Source organism: Lithobates pipiens, unplaced genomic scaffold (genome assembly GCF_037356315.1).
Source record: "Lithobates pipiens isolate NorthernLeopardFrog02 unplaced genomic scaffold, aLitPip1_a1.2 Scaffold_13, whole genome shotgun sequence".
Lineage (NCBI taxonomy): Eukaryota > Metazoa > Chordata > Amphibia > Anura > Ranidae > Lithobates > Lithobates pipiens.
Window position 1 is genome coordinate 171,687,462 of NW_027507718.1, and position 22,869 is coordinate 171,710,330.

General features: G+C 42.3%; 1 protein-coding gene across 1 annotated transcript in view; it reads left to right on the top strand.

The window, feature by feature from the left end:
* Window positions 1-13,735, top strand: part of LOC143974452 (serine/threonine-protein kinase PLK2-like) — a 141,513-nt gene extending 127,778 nt beyond the window's left edge. Inside the window, exons 13-15 of the mRNA XM_077475868.1 lie at window positions 1,929-2,058; window positions 2,863-2,973; window positions 9,494-13,735. Of these exons, the coding sequence (XP_077331994.1) occupies window positions 1,929-2,058; window positions 2,863-2,973; window positions 9,494-9,676 (424 nt within the window). The 3' untranslated portion in view covers window positions 9,677-13,735. The remainder of the gene's footprint in view (window positions 1-1,928; window positions 2,059-2,862; window positions 2,974-9,493) is intronic.
* Window positions 13,736-22,869: the final 9,134 nt, after the last annotated feature.

Here is a 22,869-nt window from a genome sequence, read left to right on the forward strand (position 1 = left end):
GCCCTAGTAAATGACTGCTGATATAAGCAAAGGGGCGAGGTCTCCCAAGTGTAGTCATTAATCAAATATGAACTTGATCATAACAAAGATCTTGACACTTTTTTATATATTTTAGAGTTGGGGACTGAAAGATGCCATTTGGCCAAGGGCAGTAATGGAAATAGACATGTATTGGCAGTCAATATTTGCTTTTCTTTCAGAGGGTCGGTGGCAGGCATCATGATTACTGTGATTTGACATGGCTGGACGATGTGATTAACTATGGATGTACATTGTGGAACTTTTTTCTACTCAAGAGCTTATCATAAACTGTCTTTCTTTATTTACGCTACAACTTTTTTATGAATAAGTAAAGGTACTATTTACCCCCTAACTCATTCACACTGGGGGCAAGTATCTGGGGTAATCTTATTTTTCAGGCTTTCCAATTCCAATAAGCCCCTGCCTGCAGACTCCCACAACCAGCCCAGTTTTGTGGGGAAGGTGGCCCTTGTTCTCATCAACATGGGTACAAGATGTTTTGCCAGGTGGGGGGGCATCCCCCCATGTTGAGAGCATGGGGCCTGGTTTGGTTCAGGAGGAGGGTGCATGCTTTGATGTAGGTCTGGTGGGAACCTCTTGATATTTGCATGGGGTTCCCCCTTAAATTCCATGCCAGGTCTGAGGGGCCTGAGTCTCTAAACTTTCCCACTCTATCCAAAATAAAATAGGAAACGTCTTTCAGCACGATTTGCATGGTTTGTCACTGAATGAGCAACACTCTGTTGCCCAAACAATCCAATTAACATCTACAAATAAAATACAGCTACTCTCCCCCAGTTCTCCCACTGGCTGCCAAATGCAAACTTCAGAATTCTAGAACGTACCTGCAAAGTTCTCTGGTCTCTCCCTCACTCTCAAAATATTTTGTTACTAAATGTTAGATACCATTTCAAGCACCACCTCAGCTCTGCTTAAAACCATTTTCTCATTTTCCATCTTCTAACTTTGTTCCTTACAGCCAACACTTCATCGGTCTCACTATATCTGTAAATTTCTCTTCTATAGGAAATGTAGCACCCTCCAATCCTTAAATCCTTCAAAATAACAGCCTTACAATTTTAAGCATTAGGCAAGAATATAATCCAACCTAAAATATATTCTTTAAATACTGATCTAGCATGCATTTCTTCTTCACACAATCTGGTAATGCACATACCTTTCCATATGCACAGCCTACTGTACTTATTTTTTCATCTGTTAGTTCTACCCCTATATTGTAAGCTTGCACAGCATGACCTCATATACTCTATCTGTGAATCTTATTATTGGGGTGTATGTTCTGCGGTACCCCAGTACATGCTTCTCAATGTAAATATTTTATGTCTTGATATTACAGTACAGGCATACCCCACTTTTAAGTACACAATGGGGTGTATTTACTAAAGCTGGAAAGTGCAAAATCAGGTTTACTTCTGCATAGAAACCAATGAGCTTCTAACCCCAGCTTGTTCAGTTAAGCTTTGGTGAGCCTGATTTTGCACTTTCCAGCTTTAGTAAATAAACTCCATTGTGTATTTAAAGTGTAAGTAACCCCCTCCTATCGTTTTTAGCCAAGGAAGCTGCCATCTTTGCCTCTATTTAATCTACAACTGCCATGATGCTGCACATGTGATCAGTTATGACACCAGCCATTGGATGGTTTGACAGTTTGGTTGAGAGCACAACCAATGGAAGTGTTAAATTTCTGGCATGTGCCGGAAATGAAACTGTTTTATGGATGGGTTTAATTCCCCTTTAAAAGTGGGGTATGCCTGTATCTGTATTGCCCACCCATATGTATCTCTAACTTTGTTCAGGGATGGTATTTTTACATAAATTAACAGGTTTCCATAATCTGAGCTAACACAACTGAAAATCATTCCTTTCTCTTTCCTAACTTGCTTTAGAAAAGTTTGTTATTCTACAAGCTCAGAAGAACATATCACGTTTCCTGAATGGAGCCCACCATGTAAGCTGGAATCAAAGATGAGGATACTCAGGTTTTTCTTTCAATACATGCAGAAAAATGTGTTGGAGGTGAGGAATGAGCAGCCAGAATAAACAAATTGAGCAATGTTCCCTATTGTAGATGAAGAACCCTTTGCTGATACTTTTCAAGTGAAATGTTAAATCCCATTAAAAAAACTGATGTTTCTTCACAATGGGGTGGTTTACATTACCGAAATGAATACCTTCTGTTATAAAGAGCCCTGCTAGGGTTGTTACAGATTGTCACACATAAAGATATCATTGGGCGGGTCTAAAACATGACATAAGGATCTTCCAGATGGCTTGTGAGGTCATTTAAATCTCCCAAAAGGCAAGAACTGCAGCCGTCCATCTATTTTGATATAATGAGATTGCACAAGCTAAATCAGAGTTCATTATGAAATGTAAAAACATCATAATGGTTATGTTGTAATTACCTATCAAGGAACTGTGGGAGGCAATTAAGGAATTCCGGTTACACTGAATATTCTCCTAAGCACCTGTAGGGATTAGAGTATACTGTACATCATATTTACAGTGTTTTAAAATAGCTAACCTGGCAACCTTTCAAAGAGGCCTCCTGAGATTACTCGTAGCATTTGTTAGTACCCTCTACACTGCCCAAACATATGATAAGTCAGATGGCAGGTGGCCTATGTGTATTGCTTCTTTTTGTATATAAGAAATGGCATTTTGTTTTCACTGATTTTTTTTTACAACTATAGTTGATAAATCTGCGCTGTTACCAAATGTTTAAATGCACCAAAAATGTTTCTCTCTTATTATTATAGCCATTATGTATTCAGTGCCACAATACAAGCTTAACTGGTAGTTCTGCTGTTGTTTTTGCAGGGAGGAAATCTTCGGGGAGCACCCAGCTTATCTGTCAGAACATTGTGTCTGTTGCACTTTCTGAAAACAGACCAAGCGCTGCTGATGTTATTCAGTAATGGAACATTGCAGGTACAGCATTCATCCTAGAATATCTCACACAGGCATTCCTCACAACTTTAGAATGAGGGACACTTCAGGAAGGTAGGGACCCCGTGGCGCACTGTGGCAAAAAGCAAGTGTGGCCAAACTGTTTGTGGGAGGGGCTTAAGAGGCATGGTTAAACAAAAACAGGTTTGCTTTTAGCCATAAAATATGCTTTGATTGCTGTTCCAAAAGTAAGAGTCTCACAGATACATATAAACCCTAGTACAGTGATTAAAATAAGGTTTCTATTACATATGGTCTTGCACAAACTGAAAATAGACAGAGACCTAACACTTTGTCTGAGCCTTAAAGAAGAACTTCATTAATCAAGGACTGCTTAGAAAACAGTAACTGTTGAGACAATAAACACTTTGGTGAGAAGTATATAATGTACAATATAGTGTATATTGTGCAGGAGTCTATAAGATAGGGGTCAATGGTGTGCAATGCACAGAGTGCAAGGGTCATGATTGCGTAACACACAGAGTGCCGCATTCAGGTTTAGGATACATAACACAGACTCCTGAGTCCAGGGTGTGTGATGCAATGTGTTCAAGGATCAGGAGTCCATAACACACAGAGTGCTATAGTCAGTGCTGGGTTTAGAAGTACATGACACACAGAGAGAGAGAGAGCGAGAAAGCGAGAGAGAGAGAGATCAGGGGTCAGTAATGCCAAATACAGGTGACAGCAGTGTTATGCACAGAATGTAGGGGACAGGAGTGTATAATGCACAAAATGCAGGGGACAGGAGTGTGTAATGCATAGTAGATGCATAGTAGAAATTAGGAGTACAAAGCAAAAAAGAGTGTAGGAGTCAGGGGTGTGTAGCACACAGTATAGGGCTCAGGAGATCAGGAGAAAATTCCAAATCATTACTATTTTCATTGTGTTATTAAACTCCATGTGTAGGCTTAAAGTGCAACTGTGCTCAGCCTAGGGCATAGTTACATAATCCTAACAAGCTGTAAAGGAGCCTCTGTCCTCTCTATATGCCCCTTTTGAGAAAGTATTCTCAAAGATCAAAACGAAAACTCTAAGGCAGGGACATGCAATCAGCGGACCTCCAGCTGTTGTAAAACTACAAGTCCCATCATGCCTCTGCCACTGGGTGTCATGTGTGTGGCTGTCAGAGTCTTGCTATGCCTCATGGGACTTGTAGTTCTGCAACAGCTGGAGGTCAGCTAATTGCATATCCCTTCTCTAAGGGGTTGATTTACTAAAACTGAAGAGTGCAAAATCTGGTGCAGCTCTGCATGGTAGCCAATCAGCTTCTAACTTTAGCTTGTTCAATTAAGCTTTGACAAAAAAAAAAATGGAAGCTGATTGGTTTCTATGCACAGCTGCACCAGATTTTGCACTCCCCAGTTTTAGCAAATCAACCTATAAGGGTCTGTTCACACCAGCAAGCCACTCTGAACACACGGCCACTGGTGTGTTCTATGTGACATAGTCCCAGTTCACTGATCCAAGCACATCGCACAGTTTACAGCTTTTTTCAGAACTGAAATATTATTTCAGCTTAAAGTGCTGACGTTCTTTGAATGACAATTACACAGTCATGTAACACCATACACAAACAACATTTTTATCATTTATAAGGCAGCACTGATAGGTGGCATTGATGAACACTGATAGGCACCAATGATAGGTGGCAATGATAGGCATCACTGATAGCCTATCAGTGCGTCAGTGCTGCCTGTCAGTGCCTATCAGTGATAGGCACTGCAGGCAGCACTGATAGGCGGGGATGGGCACTGATAGGCGGCAATTATCAGGCATCACTAATAGGCACTGACAGGCAGCACTGATTGGCACTTGTTGGCAGCACTGCTGGACACTGTTGGGGCTGCACTGATTATCTGTGCCTTGATTATCAGTGTAGATGTCCCCTGTGTGGATTTGCCAGTTATCAGCTCTCCTCACATGCTATCAGCGCGAGAAGAGGAATGCCGATAACTGCCAAATCCTTTTTACACTGTAATTAGCTGTGATTGAACACAGCTGATCATGTGATAAGAGCCACTGTGATTGGCTCTTTACCACGATCTGTGATCGGCTGTGTCTCAAGTACACAGCGATCACAGATGCCTGCGGATGCAGGCCACAGGGGGCACATGAGAAGTGCAATCATGGGAGCACGTTATGTGACATCCTCCCAGCAATGTGCGACCACGCTGTAGCCATCATTCAGCAATAGCGTGGTTGTAAAGAGGTTAAATAGAGTGGTGTTGCAATGCAGTGAAAAAAGTGTTGCATGCAATACTTTTTTCAGTGTACATCAAAGCAGTGCTGTGGTATGAACTGACACCATTAGAAACAAGGCATTTTGTCTATGCATTCACGCTGAGATGAAAATAACTGCCAGTGTAGCCTTATCACATCTGGTGTGGCCAGGCTCTGAAGTTAGTTTCTAACAGCTTAAAAACACCTCCTGCTTGTTTGTATTAGAAAGCTGGCTCATAGTAAAAAGCTAAGCTTCTAAAGCATGTGTTGAACAATGCTTATGTAGCGCCGGCTCCTGAAGAGCACACGCTATGCGTTTTTCAAAGTTAAAGTTATGCCTGAACTGCAGTTTGCTTTGGGTACAATTGTCTAAATTTGGACTTCAGCATCAGTCTGACTGGACTATGAGATGTTCAGCCTGGCCACAGGGGGCACTGTCTCTTCTGGCAGGCATGAAACTATGGTCTGGTTAGGTGCTTAAGTTACTCTCTCTCTGAGCCATGGGAGTGGCGCTCTTGCTGTGCTTTCTGGGAGAGGGTATTTAAGATGCGGATGTCACGTGGTACTGGGTTCCAGTCCAGAATGATGTACTGACTTCATGGTCCTGGTCCTCCTGACCAGCCCCCAGGAAGGCTATGACCTGGGGTCCGGATCCACCCAATCTTGGTGTCTCGGGGCTGGCTAGCCCAAGGCAAGGAAACTAAAGGAGGATTCTGAGGTGTTGGGTGCTATCTCCGGTTTGGGAGAGACCCAGTGACTTCAAGCATTCCAGGGGAGGACTCTTCAGAAGAAGACCACGTATGGGTTGGTTTCTTAGTAAGAGCCTGGAAGGGCTGAAGTACCCAAGAGAATCCGGTCTCGTGGATATCGCCAAGCTGGCTGAAAGATCCAGGTATCCTACGAGTGTTCTTCAAGTTTAGTTTCCCTACGTGTTCTACAACAACGTCTGTGGCAGACATTATCTTGTATGTTCTACAACAATGTCTGTGGCAGAGACTTGTTCCTGAGTAAGCACCTTGTTGGCTGCTAGGCCTTGTGAGAGAAGGACTGTCCAACTTGAGTGAATATCCAGTTGCAAATGGCTATTCTCTGGATGCAGTCAAAGTAAGCAAGTTCTTCAACATTTTGACTTTGACACTAAAGGCCCGTACACACGGTCGGACTTTTTGACAACAAACATGCAAATTAGCTGTTTTGGAGCAACATCCGACTGTGTGTACGCTCCATCGGACAAACTTTTTCTGTTTTCATCGGACATTTGTTGGCTGTGCGAACGGACAAACTTTTTGACAACAGAAGTCCGAAGGAGCAAAGTCCGACCGTGTGTATGCAAAGGCATCGGACTTTTGTACAAGGTACAAACACGCATGCTCAGAGCCTATGCAAACGATCAGACTACAATACAGAAGTTGACCAAAGGTGGCGCAGGAGTCATTGAACGTCCTCTTTTGAAGCGGCGTCAGTATGTTGTGACGTCATTACGTTCGTGTTTGTTGTCAAAAAGTCCGACCGTGTGTATGCAATACAAACTTGTGGACCACGCCCTTTGTACAAAAGTCCACGGAAAAGTTTGTACAAAGTCCGACCGTGTGTATGGGGCTTAAGAGTACCTGAACTTCCTTTCCAACCTTCTCATCCCAATTTAAGAGACTGTTCATTGTCTATGTTTTTGCAAATAAAATCCATTCAAGTGGATCTGTTGTCAGTCTCTCGAGTTACTGGGCCATCTACCATGGGACACCCCTAGACGTGAAGCGAGTAAAACAGAAGGTAACGGTAAGCCCAAATCTAACCAGTAGCTCCTTCGGGGGTAGTGCTACACTTATACAAGGAGATGAGTGGTGGCTTGTTTTAACATGCTTTTACTTTATTGTGCACTGTGCATTATCTGGGCCCAGGTTCAATTTAGGGTGATTTTTTTCCTCATTTTATGTTGTCCATCTTGAAACACACTGTTTTTATAGACTTTTATGAGCAAGATGACAGTTCTATAGCATTCTGTATTGAACAAAGTTTAAGTGCAGAGCCTGAAATATAACTATTTGTTGCTTTGGACTGAGAATTCAGAATTTACCACAAACTGGTATAATTACAATCACTGCCAACATACTTGGTACTTGGTATTGCCAATTAACTCCATAAATATTGGTCTTATAGACAAATACTCAAGAATTGCACAGACTACCTGTGGAATAAAACAGCCATTATAACATAAGTTCTAGTTAGTATTGCCATCTCTTCATAGGTCATGCAGTTTAATGCCCCGTAAACACGGTCGGATTTTCCGACGAAAAAATCTGTCTGATTTTTTTCAGATGGATTTTGGCCCAAACTTGTCTAGCATACACACGGTCGCACAAAGTTGTCGGACAATCCGATCGTTCTGAACACGGTGACGTACAACACATACGACGGGACTATAAATGGGCCAGTAGCCAATAGCTTTCGTCTTGTAATTTATTCTGAGCATGCATGGCACTTTGTCCGTTGGAATTGTCTACACACGATCGGAATTTAAACGATCGGATTTTGTTGTTGGAAAATTTTAGATCCAGCTCTCAAACTTTGTGTGTCGGAAATTCCGACGAAAAAAGTTCAGTGGAGCCCACACACGATCGGATTTTCCAACAACACGATTGCACATCTTCCATCGGAAAGTATGACTGTGTACAGGGCATTACACTACAAAAATGTAGGTACACTGCATGAAAATGATTGACTTTTTCAACATATTTGAAAAGTCAAACAGTAGATATTTATTTGAAAAGTCAAACAGTAGATATTTATAACACAATATAACTGTGAAATGATTATACACCTTAATCACCACCTTGAAGACCCAATTGCCAGTACCCAATGACAGGACATGAATTTAGGGGTGATACAATGCTTGCATGGGGAAGGTCATGCTTAGGGGGACATTCTTGTTCCCATTTTACATCAAAATGCCATGAGGTGGGACTGCCAATGCCTTATCTCCTTCTTCAGAGAATCCTTGCTTTATAAAATAATGTTAAACCCCAATATCTCAAATCCTACAGTTGGCCTTATACAGGGTAAGCCTTTGGCGGTTGCTGCTGAAGTATCCAAGACACTTGATGATTTACTCCACCGAATCTATTGTCTAAACTACAGAAAGTGCATTTTACATGGAAATAATCTTCCCTGAAGCATCTGGCCATTTACTTTCCTAATGACTTTTGGGACTTGTATATACAGTACTTTTAAATACCACCATATAGCACTTTGTGTGTAAATACCTGCAGCAGCCTCTAACACCCTCCTTTTACAACCAAATCCCTGTCGTTCAGACAGGCAGATCTCCAACCCTTCAGAATATCTGTGTTGCATCAGAAAATGTATTCTCACATTTGTGTGTAAAATGTGGGGAAACAGTTGTGTTGTGTTTATCTGTTGCAGTTGCATGTTCCATTTCAAGCAAAAATGTCCTTATAGAACTACGAATCTGTTATTTCAGTTGCAGCAAATTTCACAAGGCCATGGCTTATTCTGACTAAATTTAATACCATTGAACAAAAAGGATTCACGTGAAGTAACCTGTAGATTCCAATAAGAAATCTTTTTTTTTTTTTTTATTCTATATTCTTACTATACATACAAAACTACTAAAGCAGCCTTTCTCAGCCTTTTCAATACAGAGGAACCCTTGAAATAGTTCTCCAGTCTCGGGGAACTCCTGCTAAAAATGTGAAATCTACAATTCATGATACATTAGTGTGATGGTCAATGGGAAGAATGCTCCTCACACTTGTGGTCATTGGGAAGAATTACCTCCTTACAGATATCTAAAAAGATCAATGGTGTAGATGGGAACTTATCCGAGAGGCAGAAATTGCCCAATAATGAAGGAACCCCTAGCAACCTCTGGAAGAACCCTAGGGTTCCACTGAACCCTGGTTGAGAATCACTGTACTAAAGGTTTCATTAGTTATATGGCATGGGTTGTGTTTTATAGTGTTTTAGTGTAAACAGAAGTTGAAGGTAGGGTTACAAAAACTGAAGCAGCTTAGCATAGTAACCAATCAGCTTTTACCTTCAGCTTATTTAGTTAAGCGTTGAAAATTAAAGACAGAAGCTGATTGGTTGTCACGCACAGCTGCTCCAGTCTTAATAAATTTCCCTCAAGATGTTCTTCCTACATGTAGAAGTTTGCATGTACAGCATATTTATTTGGTTCATCCCCTACAAGTATTGCATGAAATAGTTTTATTTTATCTTTTTAGCTTTAGTGTTAATGTATTATTACTGTTCATTTTAGGTGAATTTTTACCATGACCGCACGAAGATTATATTAAGCAGAGGAAAGCAAGGATATCTACTGAGCTTTGTTGACCAAGACAGACAGAGCTGTACAGTGCCACTGTCGGTACTTAAAGCTGGTTGTCCTCCCCTTATAATACAGCGACTGGAATATGCTCTCATTATGCTGGAAAGCCTGTAATAGGATTTATAAAGCCCCAGAAGAAAACGGGAAAGGAAAAAATTGGACAGTACATGTTCTGAAGGGTTTAATTGAAGGCTAGTTTCATATTTCAATCATGATGATTTATTGCAGGTTAATAGGAAATATTATGATCTGAAGGCTAACGCATGTGAATGAAGGTGTTACTGTGGTAAAAATGCTTCAACAGTTGAACACTAGTTGATTGAGTGTGGCAAGGTGTTCAGTTCTTAAGCCAGATAATATGACAACAGGAAAGAAACATTAGGATTAAACAAGAAATGCATGAGCTAGTATATGAAGATAGTATATTACAAAGCAGGGGTAGGCAGCCTTGGCACAGCTACTGAAAATCTCATCCTGTCTCTGCCTCTGCAAATCATGCCTGTGAGTCATGCAATGGCTTGGGGATTTTTAGTTTCACCACAACAAGAGTGCCAAGGTTGCCTACCCCTGGTATAGAGCAAAGCTATGATTATTGCCTTATATCTTGTTCACATTTTAAAGCTGAAGGCCAGGAATTTTGTATTACATACTTACATTAGTCCAGCTTGGTATATCTCATGCCTGATGGACTGGGGAATCTGAAAATCACTGTAGTAGCCAGAGCTGCTACATTGATAGCTGTGATCTTCTGGGTCCTGTGCGAGCAGCATCCACTCGGAAACGCATAGTACATGCTCTTCAGGAGCCGCCGCTACACACTCCCCCTGCTTATTTGGACAATGTTCTCAAAACACAGAAAATCGCTCACAAGGCAACGCTGCCATTCGTGGAACACCTTGGTTTTTTCAATGAACACAAGGCATTCTCAGATTGGAGGTAGAGAGGAGGGGCGGTGAGGTCACAATCTAATTTAGGAGCAGCTTAATGTGATCTTTCCACTATTAGGCCAATAGCCCTGTTTTTGTTTCTGAATTTTCTTCCTGCAGCACAAGTGAGCAGATTTCAGAATGCTATTTGTGTACAATTGAATGTGCCTTTAAAGTGGTTCTAAAGGCTAAAGGTTTTTTACCTTAAGGAATTCTATGCCCTAATACCTACCTGGCTCCTCTTTTGATCCAGCGCTATGCTAAAGAGCAGCATCCCTGCTCTCTCCCTCTCTTTTATATGTCAATGGCTCCTGCTGCTGTCAATCAAATATTGTGAGGAGGGAGCAGGGGGCAGGGACACATCCCCATGCGGGAGAGAGCCTAGACGTCTGACCCCACAGCAAGCGCTTGCTAAGGGGGCAGGCACAGAAGAGGTGGAGCCAAGATTGCTGGCAAGGGACCTCAGAAGAGGAGGTCAGGCCACTCTGTGCAAAACCATTGCACAGAGCAGATAAGTATAACATGTTTGTTATTTTAAGAGAAAGAAAAGCTGAGCCTTTAACTGCACCAAAAATACACAAACATAGCTAGAGTAGAGAACGCCATTTTTTTCATAAGGTCAAAAACAAATGTGTACGTGGGTACAAATTTTGCAATAAGCTTTTTATAGCAATCATGCAGAAATTTGCATATGGTTAAAATTAGGAATTTTCTTTTAGAATTCGTTAGCATATACAAGGCTAATGTACAGAGTTTCTAATCTAAATAAAATGGCAATGTGCATACGTGGCAGTTTTAATATGGGTTATATTTCAGCAGAATCTTCACTACAGCTTCACTGCCATGTTCAAGAATGTGTACTTTATTAAAGGATAAGTGCACCCTAACACTAAAATCTCTACATCTACAGGCATCAACAATCTAACACTGACCTATCTAACCCTGCAAAGAAGAAATCAGTATACAGTTGTGTGAAAAAGTATTTGCCCCCTTCCTGATTTTTTTATTTTTTGCATTTTTCTCACACCTAAATGATTCAGATCATCAAACTAATTTTGAAACAATAAACAAGGGATTAAGAGATATCACCAAACACTTTGTGGTAGGAAGTGGATATCCCAGTATAGTTAGGAAAAAAATCAAACTAATTTTAATATTACACAAAGATAACCCAAGTAAACCCAAGATGCAGTTTTTAAATTATTATTTAATTTATTAAGGGGAAAAAGCTGTTCAAACCTGCCTGGCCCTATACGAAAAAGTAATTGCCCCCTCCCAAGCTGAATCATGAATGAACTGTGATTAACCACAATTTTTTGGAATGCTGTGTTGAATTTCACTTGCCACACCTAGGCCTAGGGCAGGACTTAGGGTGGTGGGGGCCCCTGGGCTTGAGTCACTTTCGGGCTCTACCTTCTATACATTACCGTATTTATTGGTGTATAACACGCACCGGCGTATAACACGCACCCCAAGTTTAGGAGGGTATTTTAAAGGAAAAAAACTTACATTTAAATGCCCATCAGTACAGCCTTATCAGTGTCTATCTGCAGCCTTGCCCATCCATCTGCAGCCTTGTCCAGTGTCATTGCAGCCTTGTCAGTGTAGCCTTGTCATTTGCAGCCTTGCCCCAGTGTCATTTGCTACCTTGTCATTGCAGTCTTGAAGTTTAAAAATGGCGCCGCCGAGATACAGAGTCCTGTGTATCTCGTGGATCTTGGGTCCTCTCGTCTGCTCTCGACGGCTAAGGGTCCTCTCAGCGGCTAAAGGTACTCTTGCAGTCCAGAGCGGAGCTGAGCTGAGAGTAGCCCAGTCCCTGTGTTATGTCCATCATAGGGCGGGACTGGGCGTGACTGTGAGTAGATCTGATCCGAGTACACTTGGCTATGTATCTCGGCGGGGTCCCCTATTGGGTGGGGCCCATGGGCTTGAGCCCAGTCAAGCCCAATGGTAAGTCCAGCCCTGCCTAGGCCTGATTACTGCCAGACCTGTTGAATCAAAAAAATCACATAAATAGAAGCTGTCTGACAAAGTGAAGCACGCTAACAGATCACAAAAAGGCACAATGCCACAATCTAAAAAAAAATCAAGTACAGAGTAGAAACAAATTAATGTAAATGTATCAGCCTAGGAAGGGTTTCAAAGCCATTTCTAAGGATTTGGAACTTCAGTGGGAAAGCCATTATCTACAAATGGAGATAACTTGAAACAGTGGTGATCCTTCCCAGGAGTGGCCGGTCTACAAAAATGACTGCAAGAGCATGACGACGACTCATCCAGGAGGTCATAAAAGAACCCAGAACATCTTATGAACTGCAGGTCTCACTTGCCTAAGGTTACATAGTTACATAGTTAGTCAGGTTGAAAAAAGACACAAGTCCATCCAGTTCAACCACAAAAAAAAAAGATCAGTAAGGTAAGGTACCTAAGGTAAGATCAGTGTTCATGATTAAACAATAAGAGAGACTGTTCTAAGAAAGAGAGAGTTCTATGCCCTAATACCTACCTGGCTCCTCTTTTGATCCAGCACTATGCTAAAGAGCAGCATCACTGCTCTCTCCCTCTCTTTTATATGTCAATGGCTCCTGCTGCTGTCAATCAAATATTGTGAGGAGGGAGCAGGGGGCAGGGACACACACATCCCCATGCGGGAGAGAGCCATGCCATTCAGTTTTGGGCACCAGTTCTCAAAAAGGATATCGGGGAACTGGAGAAAGTGCAGAGAAGGGCAACCAAACTGATAAGAGGCATGGAGCAACTCACCTATGAGGAAAGATTAGAGGAACTGAATTTATTCACTCTTGATAAGAGGAGATTAAGGGGGGATTTGATCAACATGTACAAATATATAAGGGGTCCATATAGGGAACTTGGTGTCGAGTTATTCACTTTAAAGTCAACAAAGAGGACAAGGGGGCACTCTTTATGTCTAGAGGAGAAGAGATTTCATCTCCAAATACGGAAAGGTTTCTTCACAGTAAGAGCTGTGAAAATGTGGAATAGACTCCCTGCAGAGGTGGTTATGGCCAGCTCAGTGGATTGCTTTAAGAAAGGCCTGGATTATTTCCTAAGTGTACGTAATATAACTGGGTACTAAAATTTATAGGTAAAGTTGATCCGGGGAAAATCCGATTGCCTCTCGGGGGATCAGGAAGGAATTTTTTCCCCTGCTTTAGCAAATTGGATCTTGCTCTGCTGGGGTTTTTTGCCTTCCTCTGGATCAACTGTGGGTATAGAATTGGGTATATGGGCGGGTATATTTATTATATATATATATATATATATATATATATATATATATATATATATATATATATATATATATATATATATATATATATATATATATATATATTTTTTTTTTTTTTTTTTTTTTTTTTGGTTGAACTGGATGGACTTGTGTCTTTTTTCAACCTGACTAACTATGTAAGGCCAAAGCCACTGCTGACCAAAAAGAACACAAAGGCTCATCTCACATTTACCAAAAAACTTGATTATCCCCAAGACTTTAGGCAAATATTCTGTAGACAGATGAGACAAATATTTTACTTTTTGAAAGGTGTACGGCCCTTTAAATCTGGCATAAAAGGAATACAGAATTTCATAACAAGAACATCATACCGACAGTCAGACATGGTGGTGGTAGCACGATGGTCTGGGGCTGCTTTGCAGCTTCAGGACCTGGACGACTTACCATAATTGATGTAATCATAAATTCTGAGCTCTACCAGAAAATACTATAGGAGAATGTCCGGCCATCAGTTTGTGACCTCAAGCTCAAGTGCACTTGGATTATGCACCAGAACAATGATCTGAAACACAACAGCAAGTCCACCTCCAAATGGTTTAAACAAAGCAAAATTTAGGTTTTGGAATGGCCTAGATTTAAATCCAATTGAGATGGTGTAACATGACCTTACATAGGCCGTTCATGCTGGAAAAACTTCCAACGTGGCTGAATTAAAATAATTCTGCAAAGAGTGGACCAAATCTGCTCCACAGCAATGTGAAAGACTCATTGTCAGTTATCGCAAACACTTGATTGCTGTTGTTGCTGCTAAGGGTGGCACAGCCATATATTAGTTTTAGGGAGCAATTACTTTTTCACATAAAGCCAGGCAGGTTTGGACAGCTTTTTTTGCCTTAATAAATTAAACCATTTAAAAACTGCATTTTGTATTTACTCGGGTTATTTTTGTGTAATAATACAATTTGTTTGATGATCTGAGTCATTTAAGTGTGACAAATATGCAAAAAAAAAAAAAAGGAAGGGGGCAAATACTTTTTTACACAACTGTACACCTTTTTTGAAGCCGATCCGACCCAATCACACGCTGAGCTGTCAGCTGCGGATTTGCTGTGGAGGCGAGTGCAGAGGGCACAGCCGACATCGAAAGCTCCATAGTAAGTTTATGGGTGACGTCACTCACCATTCATTTCACAGCCATTTTCAGCTGTGTCCTCTGCAGCGCTTCCGCCACTGGAGACCGGACTAGATAAGCTTAAAAAAATAGGATTTTTAGAACAGCTTACCTGTAAAATCCTTTTCTTTGAAGTACATCATGGGACACAGAGCCATAGTAGTTACTATGTGGGTTATTGGCCACCTTCAGGTGATGGACGCTGACACACCTTAAGACAGGAAGTCCACTGCCTATATAACCCCTCTCACTACTGGGAGTACCTTCGTTTTTGTAGCAAAGCAATACACGTGTATACCAGAAAAAAAGGAGGGACCTCTGTGTCCCATGGTGTACTTCAAAGAAAAGGTTTTTACAGGTAAGCTGTTATAAAAATCCTATTTTCTTATCGTACATCACGGGACACAGAGCTAGTAGTTACTACTATGTGGGATCTCCCATAGCAATGCCAACTGAAGAGAGGGAGAGACCAGGGGACTTATACTGCTGCCTGCAGCACACTGCGCCCAAAAGATGATATCCTCATGACTTTTTACTTGATAGAATCTGGTAAATGTATGGACTGAAGACCAAGTTGCGGCCTTGCAGATTTGAGCCATGAAGGCTTGGTGATGCACTGCCCAGGAAGTACTAACAGCCCTGATGGAGTGCGCTTTAATATGAAAAGGTGGAACTTTCCTCTTTAAACCACAAGCTTGAACAATCACTTGATAAATCCATTTAGAAATAGTAGATTTCTATGCTGTCTGTCCTCTCTTAGGACCTTCAGGCAACACAAACAAAACATCCATTTTTCGAATCTGAGCAGTCACCTTCAAGTAGATTTTGACTGCTCTCACCACATTCAAGAGAATGTAGTGACCTTTCTTCCACAGAAGAGGGTTCTGGAAAAAATTAAGCTAGAACAATATTCTGATTTAAATGAAAACCTGACACTACCTTCGGTAGAAAATTAGGATGAGGACTCAATACAACCTTATCCTTGTGAATAATCAAATATGGCTCTTTACAAGAAAGAGCAGCTAACTCTGATACCCTTCTTGCAGAAGATATGGCTACCAGAAAAACGAATTTCCTTGTCAAAAGGACCAAGGGAATATCTCGTATCGGCTCAAAAGGCTGTTTCTGTAATGCCGACAGGACTAAATTCAAGACCCAAGGGTTTAGGGGTGACCTAACCGGAGGATTAAGCCATGTTACCCCTTGAATAAAGCTACGAACCAAAGAGTGCAAAGCAAGTGGTTGTTGAAATAATACCGATGAGGCTGAAACCTGGCCTTTGATAGTACTCAAGGCCAGCTTCATTTGTCATCCCATCTGTAGAAAGTCAAGGATCCTACCTATAACCTTGCAAGAGAAGGTCTGGCTATGGCGGTAGGGTCCATGTGTCCCTTACCGCCATGATTATGATCTCTGCATAGAAGCTGCAGAAGCAGCAGAACAGGAGGGAATGCATAAATCAGTGAAAACTGATTCCATGGGAAAACCAAGGCATCTGTTCCGCTTGCCAGCAGATCCTTTGTCCTTGACACAAAGTTGGCGATTTTTTGGTTGAACCTGGACGCAAACAGATCCACATCCAGAATTCCCCATCTTTGACATATTGTCAGAAAGATGTCAGGGGGGAAGAGACCATTCTACCGGGAGAAACTGCCGGCGACTCAAGTAGTCCGCCTGACAATTCTCTATTCCCGGAATGAAGACTGCTGATAGTCAAGGTATGTTGTTTTCTGCCCAAGTTAGGATATAATTCACCTCTCTCTGGGCTGCGCAACTTCTCCCACCCCCTTGGTGATTGATATAGGCTACTTCTGTGGCATTGTCGGATTGGATCCTGACAGGACACGGTCATAACCTGAACTCCAGGCCCTCAGGGCCAGGCGTGCTGCCCGAATCTCTAGAATATTGATGGGCAAGGTCATTTCTGATTTGGGCCATTTCCCCTGGACAGACACTTCTTCCAGGACTGCTCCCCAGACCAGAAGGCTGGCATCTGTTGTTACCACATTCCAGGTAACAGGTAGGAAGGATAGGTACATGGAGGTAAGCATCCTTGATGTCATTTAACGCTAGAAGTTCTCCTCCTTGTAGAATGGAAACTACTGATCCGATTGACTCCATGCGAAAAGATATTCAAAATCTTTAGATCTTTGAGATCTAAAATGGGTCTGACATCCCCTTTTGGCTTTGGTACCATGAAAAGATTTGAATAAAACCCTAACCCCTGCTCTTCCATGGGGGCCACTGATATAACCTTTTGAGACAAAAGATGGTCCAGTGCTTGAAAGAGAAACTTCTTTTTCTCTGGATCTCTGGGAACATTTGATCTGAGAAAACGAGGAGACAGTGACTTGCGGAAATCTAATTTGTATCCTAGAGTTATTGAGGAAGCCACCCCTTTGTCTTGACACTCTTCCTGCCAGACCTTTGAGAACTGCAGAAGTCTTCCCCTCACTCCAACGAGCAGAGGCACCTCTTCATAGGGAGGTTTTAATATTTTGTTTTCTAGGTTTCCTTCCCCAGGGCCTCTTTTGACGGTGGAGGCTGTCGTGACTGCCTGGAGGCTAATGCCCCTGGTACTGGAGAAGAAGCTTGTTTAAAAGAAAAATGCTTACTTCTTTTCTTAACTGGCAAAAGGAAACTTTGCCCATTAGAAATTCTTTGGATGTATTTATCCAGATCATCCCCAAACAGTCGTTCACCGCAAAATGGAAAACTAGCCAGGAGCTTTTTGCATGGCACTTCGGCTGACCAATTTTTCAACCATAGTACTCTATGCATATGCACTAGCCCAAGCATGAGTCGTGAGGCCTGGAGAATATGATCTCTCATAGGTTCTATTACAAAACATAACATCCCTGGTATCCTGGCCAAATCTTGGGCTTGCTGATCAGGAATAATCTTGAGTACCTGTTTAAACTGGTCTCTTAAGGACTGACATACACAGATTGTTGGCAGCGCAGGCTAATTCATTGAACCTGCCAGAGAAAAATTATTTTTTAATAGGAATTCCAACTTCTTATCCGTTGGATCCTTCAGCAACGCCAATGCCATGTTAAGCCCCACCCCCTCTGTTGCATCGCACCCCTTCCTCTCTCTTTGAAAAGAGAGTTTTCCCGCATGAGCATGAGCCTCTGATCCGATAGGATCAGCTTGTGTGTGAGAGAGGGATGACGAGGAGGAGACCTAAGACCCGCCGCTGTGCAGGGGCGGTGAAAGAAAACGGAGTGGCATCGCCGATCGTTTTAGCTTTCCCCTTCCCAGGAAGAGGGGGAGAGCTTTGTCTAGGTGGGGGTGTCTGGTGGAAGAAACCTCCCCCAAAACTCACTAGAGGTCTGACCTGCTAGCCAGAGGAAAAAGCCTGCTGCTTCCTGACACAGCTTGATCTCTGAGGAAAGCATTAGAAGGTACATGCTCTATACAACCCCCAGTGGTGACTCTTAGGCATGACAACATTTACCTTTTTTAACCACTTCCCACCCGGCCAATGTACATATACGGCCGGGTGGGAGCCGCCTCCTTCTGACCGGACGTTCAGGAACGTCCTTCAGAAGGAGGGGGATCACGCGCGTGCCCGCGCAGCGGCGCGATCCCGATGTGCTCGTGTCACCCGGACACGGCGCATCTCGGATCGGCAGGAGGGCTCTGTGATTGGCCCTCCTGATCACATGACGGCCGTGTCCAATCACGGCCATCATGTGATGTAAACAAACAGCCGGTTGCTGATCACCAGTCTAGTATAAACCTACAGTGTAAACACACATGTCACCACACGTCCCCAAAACACACATGTCCCCAAATAATAAAAAGACATGTCCCCAAATAAAAAAACATATGTCCCACTAAAATCACATGTTCCAATGATTATCTGCACACATATGTACGTGATCACCTGCACATATATGTACATGATCATTTGCGTACATATGTCTGTGATCACACAAACCAATTATTATACACTTTTTTGCCAAAAACTTGTAGCAGAATAAATTTTGGCTTACATTTATGACAAAATTTGATTTTATTGGATTTCTTTTAAAATAGAAAAAAGAAAATATTGTTTTTTTTCCAAATTTCGGGGTTTTTTTTGCGCTTATATCGCAAAAAATAAAAAACAGAGTCGCGAATAAATACCACCAAAATAAAGCTCTATTTTTGCGAACAAAATGATAAAAATTTAATTTGGGTACAGTGTAGCATGACCGTGCAATTGTCATTGAAAATGCGAGAGCAATGAAAGCTGAAAATTGGGCTGGGAAGGAAGGGGGCGAAAGTGCCCTGTATTGTAGTGGTTAAGGAGACATTTTATAAGAAAATTAAAACTCCACTTACCTTTCCCCTCTCAGGATTCTCTGTGGTAAAACCAACAGACCCAATCTTCACGCTTCACGGTGGGTTCTGTTAACAAACCTTCAGGAACCGCTCAGGCAACCCACACACCTGGACCCGTAATAGCACCCCGCCTAGGGATGCCACATCATCCCTTTAATCCAGGACACACATGAATTACACAGGTTCTGTGGCTGATTAAGGTGGTAATTAAACTCATTTGGTACCTAAACCTGTGTAATTAATATGTGTCCTGGATTAAAGGGATGATGTGGCAACCCTAACCCCACCTGTAAAAACCTTATGGCTGAAAATACCAAAGTACTGGATCCCAGGGTACAGATCTCTAAAAAGTAAAATGTTACAGGCTAAACCTCGTTTCTTCTGCCACAAGGCCTGGGTACCATTCAATTTGGCCTAAAAGACACTTTGAATGGATCCGGCTGCATAGCTAGCCCCAGCAATGATTGCGCCAGTGGAGCTCAGCACAGCACATCTTTACTCGTGACCAACACCTTAGACACTGGCGAAAAAACGGAGGTACTCCCAGTAGTGGGAGGGGTTATATAGGGAGTGGACTTCCTGTCTTAGGGCGTGCCAGTGTCTATCACCTGAAGGTGGCCTATAACCCACATAACTACTATGGCTCTGTGTCCCATGGTGTACGATAAGAAAAGGTATGTATACTGATTTCTTCTTTATAGGGCTAGATATGTCGAATATCGTGGATGTCTGTAGATATAGTGATTTTAGTGTTAGGGTGCATCGTTTAATTACAAGATGAACATTGTTACTGTTAATTGACTAAGTAGCTACCATTAATTATGTAATTTAAAGGGTAAGTTCACCTTTTAAAACATAATAAATACACACGATTTTGCAGGAAAAAATGTACATGAATTTATTTTTAAAGGAGCCTGCAAAGCATTGCACCCACAATCACTGGATTTCGGGTGCAATGTCAGGCTCCTGCACACTCTTCCCCCAGCTTTCTGCTCATATCTCTTTCAGTTTGAGAGCTGAAGGAAGAGTGCACTTACATTCCATTGAAAACTACAAATCTGTCTGCCGTGGTAGTGGAAGATGGGACCTGTAGTTTATTTATAGATCTCTGTGAATGAATGACACAGCTGTGCGGGCAGAGCCCCTCACAGCCACCCTGACTTTTAAATGTGACAGGAGGAGAGGATCCCTGCCCGCTGTCACAACGGGTGGCTCAGAATGTGAGGGGGGGATGTGTTTAGGAACATATTAAATGTTACACCCTAAATAATGGTGCAACATGTTACTAAAAGTGAACTTATCTTTTATGGATCTTTTCAAAACAAAGTAAAATTAGTTCTCCTCTTAGATGATCTAAATTAAAAATTCCACAGCTGTGGAGGGGGAGATGCTACAGTCCTGGGTGACTGGGTTGGATTCAAAGATGTCACTTATCCACCATGGCTATTCAACCTAATAAACTTTAAACTGAGTACAGTACTCAAGCTGTAGTAGTCATGTAGAGTTCTCTTAGCCCTTGTACACACGGTCGGAGAATCTGTCGGAATGAGTCTTATCGGACCGTGTCGTCAGATAATCCAACTGTGTGTGGTATGCATCGGACTGATTCCGTTCGAATCTCTGTCCGACCGTGTGTATGCAAGTTTCGCCAACTTGGCCTGACCAAGTGTGTGTAACAGTTTCAGACACAATCCGTCGGACTAAATACGACGGGCAAAATCCGACGGATTTGGTTGGCAAAATCTCCGACCGTGTGTACGTGGGCTCAGAAGAAGAAATTGTTACATTGGGAGATTACATAATTTTGGCTAATGGATACCACTGTTGAAGAACCAGATGGCGAAATATTATGCATTTGCTGGTTTTATCCAATATTGGGTTTCCTTAGTTGGTGGATGTAATATTTAAAATGACTCTGCCAAAAAGAAATCTCCTGAGAATGATGGGCCATTCTGATCTGGCAAAGTCTTGGCACTTGCTCAAGCCCCATACACACTATCAGATTTTCTGCTGATTTTTTCCTTCATATTTACCAAAACCATGCAGTGCAAGGGCCTGCCTGATTGCATACACATTGAAACTACTAAGGTTTGACCTCATATTATATGGTTTTGGTAAATCTGAAGGAAAAAATCAGCAGAAAATCTGATAGTGTGTATGGGGCTTAATAGTGCCAAGTCTTGCATGCCCGCTCCACACATTCCTATTGGCCAGTAAGGCAGCCCATTATAGTGATGAGCCAATAGAAATGTATAGGTCAGTGAGGGAGCAGGCAGGCTCCAACACTACTAGGAAGTGTTGAAGCTTTTGCTCAAGAAGAAAGGAGGTTTTGCCCAAGAAGGAAAGCCCAGCATTTGTGCAAACAGCTGCTGCAATTATGTACAGGCCTCCCTAGAACATCCATCAGAAACCTATTTTTTTTTTAATTTGTTAAGGTGACAGTGTTATTTTATATCATATAATAACAAATGTGGGAAAGTGGTTTATATATTATGTTCTCCTGTAAACAGCAGTGTAAAAATCTATATGTGTTTAAATAAAAAAAAAATCTGCACACAGGTGTCTGTTTTCTTTGTGTAATTTGCACCGTTCCATTGCATGTGTTATTTTGCACATTAACATTAGTAATGGGCAAACTGTTTGGGCCGAGTATCAGTTCAGGCCCAAACAGTGCCACACTGCACAGTACATTCTAGGGCCCTGACTTCTGGTCAGGTGCAAGGCTTTGGCCAAACAGGGCACAGAGCACAGTGAATAGCTGGTTGTTAAGGGGCGGGCTGGGAAGCCGGCCGCCACATCCTTAACAATGGATGAGTCACCAGCAGTCAGCAGGGATGAAAAAAAAAGCATTGCCAGCAGTACAAGGAAAAAAAACAGCGTAGGGGTCCCCCCCAATCCATACCAAGGCCTTTGGGTCTGGTATGGGTTTTAAGTGGAACCTACCAAAATGTAAAAAAAAAATGGCATGGGGTCCCCCCAAAATCTACACCAGACCCTTAGGCCTGGTATGGATTTTGAAGGGAACACCACATGCCAAATACTTTCATTAAAGTGGCGTCGAACCCCCCAAAATCCATACCAGACCCTTATCTGAGGATGCAGCCTGGCAGGCCAGAAAGGGGGGGTGAGTGCCCCCCTGAACCATACCAGGCCACATGCCCTTAACATGTGGGGGGTGCTTTGGGCTCTGCCTCTCACCCCAAAGCTCCTTGTCCCCATGTTGATGGAAACAAGGGCCTCTTTCCCATAGCCATGGGTGGTGGTTGTGAGGGCCTGAGGGCATGTGGCTTGGTACGGTCCAAAAGTTCGCTTGTCCCCCCCCCTTTCCTGCATGCTCGGATAAGCGTCTGGTATAGATTTTGGGATGGGGCCCTTTTTTCACATTTTTGTATTGCCGGTAATGGTTTTTTTTTTCATTCAGCTGTCAGCGGGGAAGCACATGCACTAAAATGGGGCCTCTTTATACAGACTGGCTCCCCAAGCCATTGTTTACAAAATAAATAAAGTTTACAGGGGAAATCAATTCAAATGTCTTTTTTTTTCTTTATACTGTATATATCAGTTTTGCTGCAGCAGGTTCTGTATACGGCACAGATGTGCCACTTTACAGGCAGACTAAGGGGATCCC